This window comes from Myotis nattereri (genome assembly GCF_964212035.1).
Source record: "Myotis nattereri genome assembly, chromosome: 6".
Taxonomy (NCBI): domain Eukaryota; kingdom Metazoa; phylum Chordata; class Mammalia; order Chiroptera; family Vespertilionidae; genus Myotis; species Myotis nattereri.
Window position 1 is genome coordinate 39,314,127 of NC_138081.1, and position 17,135 is coordinate 39,331,261.

The 17,135-nt window shown below is 42.9% G+C and overlaps 1 protein-coding gene across 1 annotated transcript; it reads right to left on the reverse strand.

Moving 5' to 3' along the window:
* Positions 1-515: 515 nt before the first annotated feature.
* HTR1B (5-hydroxytryptamine receptor 1B) lies at positions 516-6,755 on the reverse strand. The gene has a single exon (XM_081093537.1). It carries the CDS (start codon positions 4,714-4,716, stop codon positions 3,556-3,558), a length of 1,161 nt encoding a protein of 386 aa, XP_080949663.1. The 5' UTR covers positions 4,717-6,755; the 3' UTR covers positions 516-3,555.
* Between the last annotated feature and the right edge of the window lie 10,380 nt (positions 6,756-17,135).

A 17,135-nucleotide genomic window follows, 5' to 3' on the forward strand; every position in this document is an offset into this window, starting at 1 on the left:
TAAGTAGACTACACTTGAGGTGAACAACACAGTTATAACATGCTCTATTTGCAATCAAGCCTAGCACTTTCTGATTCCAAGAGCCATTTTTCTGGGGACTTCTCCAGTGCCCAGATGAGTCACTTTCTTCCTCTTATGTCTCCCCCAAGCCAGCTTCTAATCCAGCTCCTCCTTTTCCTTTTTCTGTATTTCAAGCACCATACAGTACCTTGAAATCTTATTACCTAGCCTAGAGACTGAATAGAACCTCTAGAATTCGGATCTGGAAAACTCTTATGATAATGAACCTGACTTACCCTCTTTGCAGAATGTGAGATCACAATCTATTTCCTTTTAAATTCTTCCTACAGATATTAACTATATCCCCCAAATCATAGCGATAATGCCAGCCCTCCTCGGTATCATTTGTCCTCAATTATTCTCTCTTGAAGGCTCAAACTCCTGGATGCAACCCAAAATACAATGAACCAATCTTTTCATAGTAATAGAATTACTACCCAAAGCTTGTTAGGACACAAAAAAGGACTTTTATTATTTTCCTAAATTTCATTTCCAATTACACATTTGTTGAAAGGTGGAATACCAAAGGCAACTTTCAATCACAACAATTCCATCAAAAACACATAATCTGAGAAGTTACTGCTTGAGTGAATTATAGTCCTTTTAGGGTTTCCTGGTTAAAGAAGATTAAAACTAAGATAATAGAGAGAGAAAGTGAAGATTATTATTCTGTAGGAAATTTGTTGAACTCAGCAATTCATTCATGGGTGCAGTGTCCATTTTTAAAAAGGAAACTCTAAAATTCCTAGAAACACAAGACAATATTCATATTTTTGGATGAGTATGCATTCATATATTTCTGTGAAATTTTGTGCAATTAAACAACATGGAAAATGTTATTTATTACAACAGCCAATGAAAATATATTTTCATTTCTATATAAGTTAGACATTTCCATCTCCCATTTATGTTCTGCAAAAAAGCCATGTATCTAGTTTATGAAACAACTATATTATAGGCAGCAGTAACTGAAAAGGAGCTTAACAGTCTTAACTACATACCCCTGGGATGAATGATACATTTTTGCATAATCATGTGCAATGCCAGATGATGTTTCTAGATCTCTTATAAATACGAGGGTTTGCAAGCTTCTACTTCACATAATATGCCCCAAATCCAGTCAGTTCAGCCAAATAGTCAAGCAAAAATTGGAGTGGGTAATCTACAAAATGGCAAACAGTTCCTTTGACTGAATTGACCATGTTCTGTCAATAAGAGGACACAGTCATTGTAGGTGCCAAATAAAGAAATCATTTGTCAGTGGCTATTGGTTTCTACTAATTTTTCCCCTTTTAAGGTCCTAGAAGTTGACTGAATTGCTTCTTAGGCCCAAAGAAAGCACAGCTGCATAAACAAAAACAAACATAACATAAAAACAAATACCATGCTTTATGCACACTCCTATAGGTAGTAAGCTAGATTTCTCCATAGGAGAAATGTCACAAAATGAAACAAAACAAAGGAACCTGGGGATACAAAAGAAATATAGGATCACCTAGTTCCTAAAAGTGTATCTTACTCCAGTAATTGGTGTAAATGTTAATCAAAATTCCCTTTTTTATTTAGTTGACCTGCGAAACTTGGAATAGTATATTTTCAAGAGTCATTGCCCCAGAGTGAAAGTCTGCATAGTAGGCAAACGGTGCACTTCAGACCTATACACATACTGTCTCACAGTCTGGACTGAAGAGCTTCAAGCAGGGAGTGAATGCATTTTACAAAGACAAACTTGCTTCTGCAGACACAAGGTAGCAACTGCAGATAGCTCTCTGAAGAAAGGAATGTAAATCTTCTTTGGCATATTAAATGGTCCACCTACATTTCACTTTTTTCTGTGTAGATGGTCCTTCAGGGCTACTCCTTTTCTATTTAGATAATGCATTTTTTTTTCATCTTTTAGTGAATAAATCTTGCCCTGTGTCAGGAAGTCGTTAGAGTGAATTGGGATAGGAGTAAGTATTGTTGCAATTTTAAAAGACATAAATGTAAAGTATTACTGCTACTATATTCATTGAGGTATCAGGTCAGTGACAGATTTCTGAGGTGCCAAGGCTTATCAGCTTCTTGATTACCTAAAAAGTTTGAGATTTGGTTCCATGAATTACCAGCTCAATTTTAGTTTATTGAGGCTTTTCTAAAGTTCTTCCATGTCATTTTCTCGCGATCTTTGTTCCTACCCAAACTTCAATAGAAAGGTAAAAGAAACAAGCTTTTTTTTTTTCCTTTTGATGTAGTTTTTGGGGTTCTTACTGCATTTTGAAGATTTTTGCAGAACCAAGCAAGTTGTCTTGGTTACTTTATATGTTAGCACACAAATGAATTACAGATGGGAAGGAGAGTGCAAATGACTATCAGAAAAAAGTCTCATGCATTTAAGATTTTTTTACAAGTCAAAATATACATCCTCCTATTGCCCTTCATTCCTTAATAAGAACCATTCCTATTCATCAGTCTCCCTTACATGTCACTGAATTGGATAAGGAATAAAGATGCATTTCTTGTTAAGGAGCAGTATATATCTAATATCATCAGTTTAATCGATTGCATTAATAAGAAATAGAGCAGCTGGGGCTGAGTCACCCATCATATCCTCCACTTATGGGATTTCAATGTGTAAAATGGCAGGTACATGAAATTAGGAGGGAAAAAATAAAGCAGTCTGCAGATTTTGGCACTAGCACACGTAATGTTTTGTTTGAGTTGTCAAAACTGTGGTTTGAAAAATCAATAAGTAGGAATTTAAAAATCAAAAATCTGCAGAAAACAAACAATCATAGGTGTTGGTTCTCTGTTTAACGTTCTCTCCCCATTTCCCTTCCACCCACCCATCCCATATAGTTTCAATTGTAATAAAAATAGAGATCTTAACATCAGAACTTTGCTGTTAACTCTTCAAGGTTTCTCTGTACCCCCCAAGCCACACATAGGGTTTGAAGCACCAAATCCACCAGTTTCTCCAACCAAGGTCAAATAAACACAAACGGAAAGATGCCAACGTAACTGTTCTTAAATGAGGCTGTAACACAAAGTTGTCCCCAAAACACAAGGTATTAAGTGTCTAGTTCAAGTACTTCCAGGCTGTATGCATCTGTCTCAGACAGGATCCAGACAACAACTAACATGTACCACTGCTCCTAAGGGCATCGTCCATTACACCAGAGCAGGGCAGGGGTCACCTCTCCATCATAGAATTTTAAAAGTCGCAAACCCTGCCTTGTGACTGGCTGCCGCAGAGCCAGTGCTGAACCTGGGGTTTGCGGGAAGAAAGTGAGCCTCCTCCTCAGCAGGGAAGCTCTATCGTTAGTGTGCACAGTTCTCCTTTCCGTGCTCTCTCTCCCGGGGCTGTCCTGGCTTCTCAGGATCCATTGCCCTTGCCCGGAAGACAGCGCCTCGCTCTGACCCGGTAACAGTGAAAGAAGAGTCGACCTACCTGTGGAACCAGACACAACATGGTCCCCAAAGGCCACTTGGGTGACCCCCAGTGCAATGGACAAGTCAACTGGTGCATTTAAAGCGGACCAGTTTATGGAACGCTTGTTTGAAGTCCTCATTGGACATGGTATAGATGATGGGGTTAATGAGGGAGTTGAGATAGCCCAGCCACGTGAAGAAGTCGAAGATGGCCTGGTGGAACCAGCATGCGTTTCTGCAGATAGGCATCACTAGGGAGATGATGAAGAAGGGCAGCCAGCACACAATGAACGCTCCCAAAATGATGCCCAGGGTCTTGGTGGCTTTGCGCTCCCTAGCGGCCATGAGTTTCTTCTTCTCCAGCAGGGCATCGGAGACTCGCACTTTGACTTGGTTCACGTACACGGGAGACCCCGATTCGCTGGGCAGGTCGGGGGCACGCGAGTTAATGGAGGTGACGGAAGACGTGGACCCAGGGGAGTCGGTGATCAGCTGGGCTCGGGTCAAACGTTTGCCGGTCTTGTTGGGAGTCTGTTTCAAAATCCGGGAGCGGGCTTCCACGTAGATGCGGCCGTAGAGGGCGATGAGGAGCAAGGTGGGGAAGTAGAAAGCGCCCACCGTGGAGTACACCGTGTAGAGGATGTGGTCGGTGTTCACCACGCACTCCTCCTCGGCCTTGGCCTGGCGCCAGAAGAAGGGTGGCAGCGAGATGGAGATGGAGAAAACCCACACCAGCACGATCATGACCGCCGCCCTCTTGGGAGTCCTTTTAGCCGAGTACTCCACGGCGTCCGTGATGGCCCAGTAGCGGTCCAGAGCGATGACACAGAGGTGCAGGATGGAAGCAGTGCAACAGGTGATGTCCGACGAGAGCCAGAAGTCGCAGACCACCTGGCCCAGGGTCCAGCGGCCGGAGACCGTAGTCAGGGTGCTGATGGGCATCACCAGGATGGAGACGAGCAGGTCCGTCACCGCCAGCGAGGCGATCAGATAGTTGGCCGGGGTATGTAGCTTCCGCGTCCGGTACACAGTGGCGATCACGAACGCGTTGGAGAAAGTGGTGGCCAAGGTGATGAGCGCCAGCAGCAAGACCAGCAGGACTTTCCAGGGCAGGGCGACGGAGTCCTGGTACACGGAGTCCTCGGAGCTGCAGTTGTGGGAGGGAGCAGCGGAGAGGTTGGCTTGAAAAGCCCCTGTTTGGGAGCCCGCGAGCGGCGGGGCGCACTGAGCGCCGTGCTTCTCCATGCCTCTCCTCGCCCTGGCTCCGGAGCGCAGCTCTGAAGCATGGAACGGATGTGGGAGAGGAGGAAGGACCGCGGAAGAGACCGCAGTCCTGCCCCTGCTTGCTGGTTAGTGTTCGTAGGCTCCTCAGCTATTCTTCCACCCAGGTTTCCAGCTTGAAACTAGAGGTCAAGGGCGCGGCAGCCGAGCTAGGCGAGCGCGTCCCCTGCACTTGCAGTGCGCCCGGCGCTGCCTCCGCGTCTCTGGCTTGCGCTTCTCCACTCCGGGCTTGCTGAGGACTAGCCCACCGCGCTGCGCTGCGCGCCGGCTTCCACCGGGGCATCTAGTGGAGGAGGGCGAGGTATTGTTTGAGGAGGGAGCATGAGCCAGGTGGGGTCTCTTACCCCAAATGCTCGGGCGTTACCTAACCCGGGCGCTCCTTGAGCTGCAGAATCGGCCCCCAGGAGTTTCCTAGCTGTGGAGACCAGAGCGGACAGGCCCTCTAGGAGTCCCGGTCTTGCATTCCCGCTCCGCCTCCCCAGGCTGTGGCAGTTTCCTGCGGCGGCTGCGGCCACCAGAGTTGGGTGGGGTGAAGTCTGGGAGCCGCGCGGCGCCGCGCCTCGCGGGCGCTCGGCCCTCCCTTCTTTTCACGCGCTGGCCACTCCGGCAAGCTGCCCCGCGGCTAGGGGCCGTGCGAGGGGGGACTCGAGGGCTTGGGCTGCGGCTGCTCGCACCTCGTGCGCCACTGGGAGTCCTGCCGCTGAGCGCACGGGTCTGGGGGACCTGGCGCGGCACACGGGGAATGGGCAGATTTCTGGGGGAGCTGGGGGAAGCGGTGTGCGCCAGCCCGGGAGGAGCTTGCGAGCTGCGGAACAGACGAACTCCTTTTATAGAGTCCAGGTCCGGTGGTGCTACTCTAGCGGCACGGCGAGAGCGTTTGCCCGCTCCCGAACACCTTCCCTTTCGCGCTCTCCTCCTTCCTTCCCTCCCGCCCAGTTCCCTCCGTGGCCAAGGAAGCTCCCGCCGGGTCCTACCGCCCTGGCTCCATTTCCCATCCCTTAGCCCCTCCCGATCCTGACACCTAGGTGCGGCTTTTCGGCCGAGAACTGGGAGGAGGGCGTCCTGTCCTTGCCTCCATCCGCTTCCGAGCTTGCGGCGCTCCCCTCCCAATAGACCCACGCTCTCTACTGGGGGCACAAGCAGGATCGCTGCGTCCCCTCCTAGGCTACAACCTCCCACCTCCCACCTCCCACCCCAGGGGCCGGTGCTAGGTGGGGCTGGCCCCAGGCCCTGACCTCTGCGCTCTGGAATTTTATCCAGGCCTGCTGGCCACACCCAGGTTGGAAGGAGGCGCCAATAATATCGCCTAAGAAGGAAATGGCCAGCAGTGCATTTTATGCTTTGGGCATCAAGTTCTGCTTAACTCTTACTACAATACAAACTAAATGTTCATATCTGGTTTTAGGAATATGTGCTTTTCATTCAATCCCTCCCCTCTAACTGTGAGTCAACAGGAAAAATAAATAATAAATAAATAAAAAGCTGTACAAAATGTAAAAGTATCACAGATAGACGCTCACTGTATGTGAAATGAAACCTTCCGCTCCACCCTCCTGCTTTTGCTGCTCAGCAGTTCAGTACCTTTGGAAAACAGTTTGAAGAAAGCAGTTGTTTTCCACAACCTGCCTAAAAAGGGAGGTCATCAGGATTCAAGAAAAACAAGACGAAAACGTCTCTGGGGCCATCACCACTGGCACCATCAATGGCTCTCCTTAACCTTCAAACGTTATGTTTGTGGATATCAGGATATCAACCATATTCCGCACCAAGCAATAGCAGCAGCACCTAGGTCCCAGCACCTCAGAGCATATACCCCGTGCTCGGAGCCTCCTCTAGCCTTCACAGAAACAAATGTAGGGTAGAAGTACAAGAGAAAGTTTGTTTTTGTTTTTGTTTTTTTTTTCAAGCATCAGGGGTGTACAATGTCTTTTTAGCCCTGACTAAACTATGAGCTCCCAGGACCTGCTCAGTGTTTGGCAGGTAGAATACATCCAATAAAAAACTACGTTGTAATCAAATGTATCAGGTGAAATGTAAACATGTTTTAAATGGTATTATTCAGTCTAGTCAAGAGCCTGAGATTACCTGGCCCATCTATTCAGTTTTGAAAGAGCAATTGGGATCCTTTGAAAGAAGAGATTTTTTACCCAAGGTGACACAACCCTAGCCCAAGCTTCTTTAATTCCTGGTCGTGAGACAGGCAGGCAGGCAAAAACTGCATGAGCAAGTAAAGAATTCACATGTTCTCATATCCTGTTACGTATGATGAAGAAAATAAAACACACCATGCATTAAGAGCGAGGGTACTCCTTTAACTAAGGCATCCTTGGGACATTCCTGGGTTGCAGCAGCCAAGCTAGGAACAAACACGCAACCTTCTCTTTCCTCCCTTCCCCTTCCTAGCACCCAGCAGGGCTCTGATAACATTAAACCTCATTTGCACCACATTTTAAGCCTCTTGCCCATCCTCCCGCTCCACCCACCCACATCAGGCGTCTAGTTAGACTTGATTATTTTGCAAAGCGCCTCTTTATCTTAGAACCCACAGCAGAGGGAAGCAAAACAGGCAGTCTAAGCCACTAGGTGGGGGCGTTGGCCAGGATGGAGCAAAAAAAATGTGTGTTCTGAATGAGGGTGTGCCAGGAAACTATTTTCTTGCTATTTTCGGAGAGCAGGCAAGAGTAGAGAGAGCTGCGGAATGAGACAGAGGAAGGCTGAGAGGAATGTTACAAGCCGTGGGCAGTCTTTTCTTGTTTAGTTTTTGCTCCAGTAGCATGCAAAGGAGAAAACCGCTTGCTCCTTCTAGGATTTGGCTGGAGCGATGGGGAAACCTGTGGCTTTCTGCAGCCACGTTTTCGCTGCTTCCTGGAGTCCGGAACCCAGAATAAATCTGCCGCATCTGGACAGAATCAGATCCCCTCCTCCTCTCACCGCTCCCCCCCCCCCCCCCTTGGGTTAGGCGCTGCTTGAACACACGGAGCTTCATACAGGCAGGGTTTTGACAGTTTAGTGGAGAGCCACTTTCCATTAATGTGGCTCCCGCATGCCACTCATTCCTCTCGCGCTTTAAAATATATAAAATGTTAGCGCTGGCACATGGGCGCCTGTGGATGAAACTGTCAAGAGAGCAAGCAGGAAACCTGCCAAATTGGCCCTGCCTGGGCGCTAGACCCGGCCCTTAGGCGTGGTTCCCAGCGGCGCTGGGAGGAGCCGTCCTTCAAGTTTTCGGGAAATTCAGCCACAAGACAGCGCCAGGGGCAAGGAGGAAACAAGGGTCCAGATGGCGTTATCGGAGCGCAGCAAACGTTAGCTGGATGGAAACAGCTCCTGTTTGACCCCCTGGCGGGGAAACTGCACGTCGGTGCGCTCGCCTCGCCAGCTTCCCGCGGGAGGGCGCTCAGCGCGGGAGAGGAGAACGCGGGGCCTCGGTGCAGCCCCGGAGCAGACAGGAAGCCTGCCCCTCGGTGTGCTGCCCGGGGCCGGAGAGGCGTCGCCCGTCCAGTAGACCTCCCGGTGCCGGGAAGATGCGGGGCGGCTGACGCAGTGGACTGAGAGGCAGGGCAGGCCTCCACGTTTGCAGCAGGGCGCCAACTGGACGGAACGCTGTGAAGAGAGGCCCCCTCCAGCTCCGCGCAGCCCCGAGGCACCCACGGAACTGGCGGTGCCACTCTGCCTTGGCTCGAAGCCAGCCAGCCCTCTGGTCAGGGGCACTCTTCCTTGCATTTCCCAGAAAGTGCCTCTTAAGAGAGGCCTAGGCACAGGAGGGTACCGTGAGCTTATGAGGGTCTTTGCTGAAATAAAAAAGCTGAAGCACTCACTCTCCAGGAGCTTTGCCCCTGTGGGGAAGGAAAAACGCAATTTCACCTCCTCTCTCTCCACAACTTGAAAAGCCCGCGGGCAGCCCCTCGCCACAAATGTGGGGACAAGCGACTTCAAAGTGCAAGTCCTTCTTCCTCAGTTGCGCAGCAGACCTTGAGCTCTGTACAACCTTCTGCGTGGTTTTAGTTCGTGTGTGTCCTCCAGTTATTGAAAAATGTATTGGTGACAATGAAAGGACAAGTCTTACTTATGTCTTGTTTGATGGAACTATAGGGAAGTTCAGACAAATGAAGAGTTGCACACATACATACAGATGAATACATACAGTTTTGCAGACAATCTCTGTGAGGCTCCGGTACCTCTCCATACTCTTTGCCCCAACATTAATGGGGCCTTTGCCTTGGAATGTGTGTCATGGTACTTAAGTGTTGTGTGCCTCCTAAGGGATGTTGAAGCCTTCCCAAATAATACATGAAGTGCTTTATTTTCTAAACTCTACGCTGGCATAAATTAATCTATGAGAATTAGTGCCTTCAGGTTTATGTACAGATACATAATATTTTGAATAGGTAGTTAAGGAAGAATGTAGACAAACAATTACAGCAAATAGACATCACTTAGACACTTTCTAATGCCTGTCTCTTTAGTAACAGCCACGTTGTTACTTTGAACAGATACCCTCAACAGGTCCTTACCGCTGGTTCAAAGCCAGCCCAGGTCCAACCAGCAGCAGAGCTGGCTCCTAAGTGAGGTCTCAATCACATATTTCCTGGTCAGCCTAAGACCTAAGTCTCTGAAGAAAATGTCTAAGCTAAAACTTAGTTATATGAGCAGAGGTTGCATGGGAGAGATGGGCATCAAACTTTCTTCCTGGACAAACACTGGGATGTGGCAATGATAAGAAACTTCTGGATGGAAAAACAATGCCAATAAACCCACCAAAACGTAAGGCCGACTTGCTGCTTTAAGTGGGCAGCATCATTAGGCAGCTCTGTTCAAGATGCAGTCTCTAGAAAAATCAATCCAAAGACTATGATAGTGAAGCTATCCACTGGCCGAAGGAAAGAAGCCATAGAAACTGGGTTTTGCCTTCTTTTCAACAAGGAAAACTTGTATCACTTTGCATGACTAGCTCCAGTCTTGCAAAAAACAAACAACAACAACAAAAAAACCCCACAAACAAGCCAGAAAGTTTTATGGTTTCTTCACCTGTAGTTAATGAGTAATAATAATCACTATCCTTTTATGCCTACTATGCACTAAACCAGTGGTTCTCAACCTTCCTAATGCCATGACCTTTTAATACAGTTCCTCATGTTGTGGTGACCCCCAATTTCATTGTTACTAATTGAACATAATTAAAGCATAGTGATTAATCATAAAAACAATATGTAACTATATACATGTTTTCCGATGGCCTTAGGCGACCCCTGTGAAAGGGTCGTTTGACCCCCAAAGGAGTCGCGACCCACAGGTTGAGAACCGCTGCACTAAACCTTATGCTACCTGTTCCATATACATTCATTCATTTAATTCTTATACCAGCACTAGGAGTTGTCATTTATCATCCTACTAGAGGCCCAGTGCACATGCACTGGTAGGGTCCCTAGCCACTGGGCTGCTGGCCTGCTGGCAGGGGCCTTCCTCCCTTCCCCCGACGCCCCCACCTCCCACTGGCCCCATCCCCTAGTTGAACTCCCAGAAGAACTCCCAGTCAAGGGGACAATTTGCATATTACGTTTTTATTATACAGGATTTTCTGGATCCAGAATTTGAAGCTTAGAAAATTTAAGTAACTTGGCCAATGTCAGACAGCTGGTAAGTTATAGAACTGATTTTCAAATCCAAGTCTCTCTAATTTGAAGGCCCAACTCTTTATGAATAGTCTACGCTGAGTCAGCCACACAGCTCAGCATTGGCAGCCCTTTTAACCATCTTGCCTGTGGCTTTATTTCATCCTACCTGTGAAGAGCATCACCGCTCATAGCTATTCAAGTCTCCAGAGTAATTTTCTGTTACATGCCTTTAAATTTGGGGGGGTGGGGGGAGGTGGGGGTGGTAAAAATCAGCTAGAAAATTGTGCACCATGATTATGTTCAGCCAGTGAATCATCACTTCCAAAGTAATGCTGATAGGTGGTCACACACAACATATTCCTAAGTCCACAGCCCAAACAGAAACCAATTAAGACTTTTATTGGAAATGATAGAAAAGCAAAAGAGAGAATTTGTTTCAAGGAGAGTGGGGCTCAAATGAGGTATTGAACCGCCAGGCTTTGGACGGAGAAGAGATACAGCTGAGCCTTAGGAACAAGGAGCATGTGGAGCACCATCAGGACTCTGTCCTTCCGTTGTTTGCTGTCTGCGTGTCAGCTAATTTTATCTGTGTCATGGTTGGTGTGTTTTATCCACACCGTGTGAAGACACCGCCATGAACACTTTTAGGGATTACACCTTTCAGTTTGAATCATATTTCAGAAACTAATCTACATCTGTTCCAAGTTTAGAAATTCTGAGAAATGTGTTCTGCTCTTGCATATAATATAGGAGACCATGAGAGATCAACATTCTGGAAGTGCAGAATTACACAAATTAAAATTCCGAAGAGCTGCTATTCAAAAAGAAGAAGGATAAACAAAGTGACTACAGTAAAAGTTTTGCATTGTTCAAAAAGTGACAAAAGTATTTCAAGTTATACCCTAAAAAGTCAATATGGATGCATATTGTAAAATCTCTAAGGTAGTAATTAAAAATTAACACAAGAATGTAAGTAGAATAATGTTGCAGATAGTTGATTAATATATAAAACTTAGAAAAGAAAGAACAATGAAAGGTAGAGTAAAAAGAAAACAAATAGAATGACACTTAAACTCAATTGTATTAGTAATTTCAATAAATTTAAATAGATTCAACACACCAATTAAAATTTTAAAAATTACCAAATTAAAAAGAAAAAAAAAAACTATATCTGCCCTGGCCAGGAGCTCAGTTGATTGGAGCATCCATCATCCTGTATACGAAAAGACTGCAGGTTCACTTCCTAGTCAGGGCACATACATAGGTCACTTATGGGAGGAAACTAATCAATGTCTCTCTCCCCCCCACCCCTTTTACTCAAATCAATAAACACATCCTTGGGTGAGAATAAACAAACAAACAAAACCCATAACTGTATACTTTTATACAATACATGTTCAATTTTTTTTAAAAAATCAAATGTTTAAAAGCTAAATGATATGAAAATGATGTAGCATGTAAACAGTCACCATAAGAAAGATGGTGTGGCTATTTAATATTTTAAAAGTATATTTTAAAGTATGAAGTATCAATTCAGCAGAAAGACATAAGAATCTTAATATCATAACCTCAAACTATATAAAACAAAATTTGATGGGACTAAACGAAGTATTAGACAAGACCACAATCAAATTTAGAAATTTTAACGTACATTTCTCTGTAACTGATAAAGTGAACAACTGTTAAAATGATAAAATGAGCAGGAGAAAACTAGTGAAAATATGAAATATTTGTAGAACATATTTAACCAAACTGAATGACATACACAATATTCAACATTGTGTATGGAAATGGACAACATTCCATCCCATTAAATGCAAAATATATATTTTCTTCAAGGGCACATGAAACATTTACATGCATGGACTATATGCCAGATACAAAACAAGTCTCAAATCGAATCAGAGAAGATAAATTGTTGACATAGAAGCATATGAAATAATGTCATTGACCGTCAGGGAAATGCAAATTAAATTGCTATGAGATACTCCTACAAACCTAGTAGAATGTCTAACAAAAATACTGGTAATATCAAGTGCTGACAAAGATGCAGAGCAACTGAAACTTGTTGGTGGGACTGCAAAATGGCACAGTCACTTTGGAAAATAGTTCTGCAGATTTGTTATAAAGTTGAATGCATAACTATGATATTCCACATTATCTACCCAAGAGAAATAAAAGTTATGTTCACAGGGAAACCTGTACATGAATGCTTACAGTAGCTCTATTCATAATTGCCAGAATTTGGAAACAACATAGATGGCTTTCAACCAATGAATAAATAAGCAAACTGTAGTACATACATACAATGGAATACTATTCTGCAAGAAGAAGGAATCAACTATTGATTCATGAAGCAGCATGAATCTTAAATGTATTTTGCCCTGTTAAAAAACAAAATCTGACCAAGTAATTTGAGTATCTAAATGACTCATGAACCAGCAGTATCCTATTAGCAACTAGAAGGATGCTCGGAGTAGTTGTCCAAAATGAAAGGTTTTATAGGAAGAAGGGCAGGACAAAAATACTACTGACAAAAGAAAGAAAGGATTATTTTTAGACCAGGATATCTTGGGTTGGGGGAGCAAGCTTTATCATGTAGACTGCCTCTTCTTTCTATGGGTATGGAGAGGGTCCATGTAACATTATCTCGTTGGTATTGACCAGGGAATTCCAGACTGTCTGATTAAGTTTATATTTCTGGGAGAGGCTAAATCAGCAGTTAGGTCAGTTATTAAATCAGGACTTGGTATCATGGACTTCAGGATAAGTGATGCAATGTTGGGGCCTGTGATTTTCTCTTTAAAGGCTGTGTAAAAGAAGGCAGACCCAAAAGATGAAATCTGTAAGATTAGATTTATAAGACAGGAGGGAAAAGCAAGACTATAGGGAGGAGAATAGTCCCCAGTGGTTGCCAGTGGTCGGTGATATCAGCCCCCACCCCAATATGACACCAGGAGAGGGGTGCCTTATTCTCCCCACACAAACCATAACCGCTGTCTAAACGTGGGAAAACATCACACAAACCCAAACTGCCAAACATTTTACAAAATATCTGAGCAGTTTCTTCAAAATACCCAGATCATGAATAGTAAGGTGAGACTGAGGAACTGTCATATAGTGTAGGAGAGACCAAGTAGATATGCCAACTAAATTCAATATGAGATCCAGAAACTGGGACATGACAGTAGTGGGGGGGAGGGGAGGAGTTAAAAAGTATTGCACCAGTGTTAATTTCTCAGTTTTGATAAATAGTTTCATGGTTAACATAAGGGAAATGTGGGTGAGAGGATATAGGAATTCTATGTACCATTTCTGCAACTTTTCTATAATTCTTAAATTTTTTTAAAAAGTTTTTATTGAGGAAGGGGCTGAAGGACTTAGGATAATGGGTCAGGGGTAACCATGAAATTTCTTAATGAATATGTTTTATGTAGTTACTATTTTTGAACCAATGTGAAGGTATGAACTATTTAGAAATAAATTTAGGCCCTGACCGGTTTGGCTCAGTGGATAGAGCATCAGCCTGTGGACTGAAGGGTCCCAGGTTCAATTCGGGTCAAAGGCATATACCTTGGTTGCGGGCACATCCCCAGTAGGGGGTGTGCAGGAGGCAGCTTAACGATGTTTCTCTCTCATTGATGTTTCTAACTCTCTATCCTTCTCCCTTCCTCTCTGTAAAAAATCAATAAAATATATTTTTTAAAAAGATATAAATTTAATATTTAACAGTAAATACAAATAAGAGGAGGGTTTTTAAGGAAATTATTCAGTTACTCTTCAAATATTGTCCAAAGGTTTATATACAAGGCTGTTCATGTGTCATATTGTACAGTAATATGCACTACTAAGAGTGAGATTTTTGGAAATATTCCATGAATAAAGTATCACAAAATAAAAGACTTTATGTAGAATTGGTGGCAGAAAGTATTCAAGCTTTATGATCACATATCCTATATAATAAAGAGCTAATATGCTAATTAGACCAGATGAGGGAACGACCTTCCAGAATGACCAGTGGACAGGGGGCAGGGTCATTGGGCCGCAAGGCTGCAAGGCAGCCAGGGCTGCGAGGGCCAAGGCAGCCGGGGCTGTGAGGGCCAAGGCAGCCGGGGCTGCGAGGGCTACCCTTGCACGAATTTCTTGCATTGGGCCTCTACGTACAATACAACATCACAATGAAGTTTTCAGTGTTATTATTTGTGAAACATAAAAGTACATCACCAGCCCTGCCAAAAATAATTTAAAGATAATGTAGATGCCTTGCCTTAAACGGATCCCTAGTAGATGTTCCATGAATGAGTCAGTCTTACCTTTCTCTGCCTCTCCTCCACAGACCACAGATGGCTTGTTCCAAGGAGAAGAAAAGCAGGATGGAGTGTGATTTTGCAGCAGCTTTCCCTAGATGAAAATAAATTTTGAGTATATGAACTAATAAGCATGAAAAAATTCATTGGAGGTACATGATGACCATAAACACTTTTCCATGTTTATTTTCTAAAATTATATTTCCATGTTCAACTGCGAGTCCAAATGTGAATACAGGGTTTGGGCCTGCAGATGTGCAGTTTCAACTGTATAGAATATTTAAATGCTTTATTTATATGTGCCATTGCATGCTGAGGCACTGTGCTGTGTCACCAAAGTTCAGATTGTAAAATTTGACTCTATTTGCTAGTGAGGATTTGCTGTTGATGGAGATACTAAGATGATTGTGCATTTGGTATCTCTTCTGTGATAGAACCTGACCACCAAGCAGACAATGACTTCTTTACATTATACTTTTTGTTAATAGTCTGTCCATATCAATTTACATGAATTTAAAAGCAACCTTCCTTCAGAACAGCGATTTTCAACCAGTGTGTCAGAAGAATTTTTAAAACATGCAATACTTGACTATTTAGTCAGGAGCACTGACTTCTTTATCCTTAGATTGTCAAATAAAAAAAATGACAACAGCTAACACAACAATAGCCATCCAGTGTGAATGACCAAAATTATATCTATTTTTTGTCAGATTAGCAAAAAATATATATTTTGGTGTGCTACAGAATTTTAATAATTAGTTTACGTGTGTCATCAGATGAAAATGGTTGATATTTGCTGCTCTAGAGCATACAAGAAGGTAAAGTTTATTCAGTAAATGGTGTTGAAAATTTGGACAGATACATGCAAAAAAATTAAACTACCTTTTTATATCATACACAAGGATAAATTAAAAATTAATTAACGATGCAAATGTAAGATTCAAAACCATAAAACTCCTAGAAGAAAACATACACAGTAAAGTCTCTCAAATTTCTCTTAGCAATATTTTTTTCTGATGTATCTCCTCAAGGAAACAGAAAAATGGGACTACATCAAACTCAAATGTTTTTGCACATCAAAGAAACCATCAACAAAAAAATAAAAAAGACAATCTAGTGAATGGAAGAACAAATCCACCAATGGTACATCTGGTAAAGAGTTAATATCCAAAATTTATAAAGAACTCATATAACTGAACACCAAAAACAAGCAATTCAATTAAAAAATGAGTAGAGAACCTGAATAGACACTCCCCCAACGAGGACATACAGAGGGCCAATAGATATATGAAAAGATGCTCAATGTCACTAATTATCAGAGAAATGCAAATTTAAACCACAATAAGATTCACCTCACACCTGTCAGAATGGTTGTAATCAATAAATCAACAAACAGCAAGTGTTTGCAAAGATGAGAAAAGGGAATCTTCATGCTCTATTGGTGGGAATGTAGATTGGTGCAGCCACTATGGAAAACAGTATGGAGATTCCTTAAAAAATTAAAAAATGGACTTGCCCTATGACCCATTGATTTAACTTTTGGGTACATATCTGAAGAAAGCAAAAACACTAATTTGAAAGAATATATGCACCCCTCTTTTCATTGTAGCATTATTCACATTAGCTAAATTATGGAATCAACCCAGGTGCCCATCAATAGACAAGTGAATAAAAAAAGTGGTGAAATATTACTTGGCCATAAAAAAGAGAATGAAACTGTACCATTTGTGATAGAATGAATAGACCTAGAGGATATTAAGCTAAATAAAATAAATCAATCAAATACCTTATGATTTCACTTATATGTGGAGTCTAAAAAACAAAATAAATAAATAAAATAGAGAGATTCATAGAAACAAAACAGAGTGGAAGAGGGGAAAGGGGGTTGGGGTACTGGGTGAAAAAAGTGAAGAGATTAGGAAGTATAATTTAGTAGTTACAAAATGGTCACGGGTTGTAAAGTACAGCATAAGACATATAGTCAATAATATTGTAATAACTATGCATGGTTCCAGGTGGTACTGGAAATATTGGGGGAAACACTCTGTGAAGTATATGGTTGTCTAACCACTATGTTTTACTTGTGAATCTAATATACAATATTATTGAATGTATACTATAATTGGAAAATAAAATTTTAAACTTAATAAATAAAAGTATTTTAAAAAGTACATTTTTAGACATGCTGAACAGTAGTAAAATAGTGATACTCTAAAGTACTGATGAAAATGCAAACTGTACACAAACTCAAGAAGCAAACTGGCAATTTAACAAGGGCCTTAAAATATGCTAAACTACATGCCTGGAGCTACTAATTACACTTCTAAAACTATTCTAGGTGAATAATTAAAGAAAAATACAAAGATTTAGCTATGAAAAGATTTATTCCAACGTTATTTATAACTCCGAATGATTAGGATTATCGGCATTTATCAGTTTATCTTTTAAATAAAACTATCAT

Bases quoted from the DNA above. Each gene is read 5' to 3' on its own strand.
- HTR1B (XM_081093537.1), bottom strand. From the start codon at position 4,716: ATGGAGAAGCACGGCGCTCAGTGCGCCCCGCCGCTCGCGGGCTCCCAA.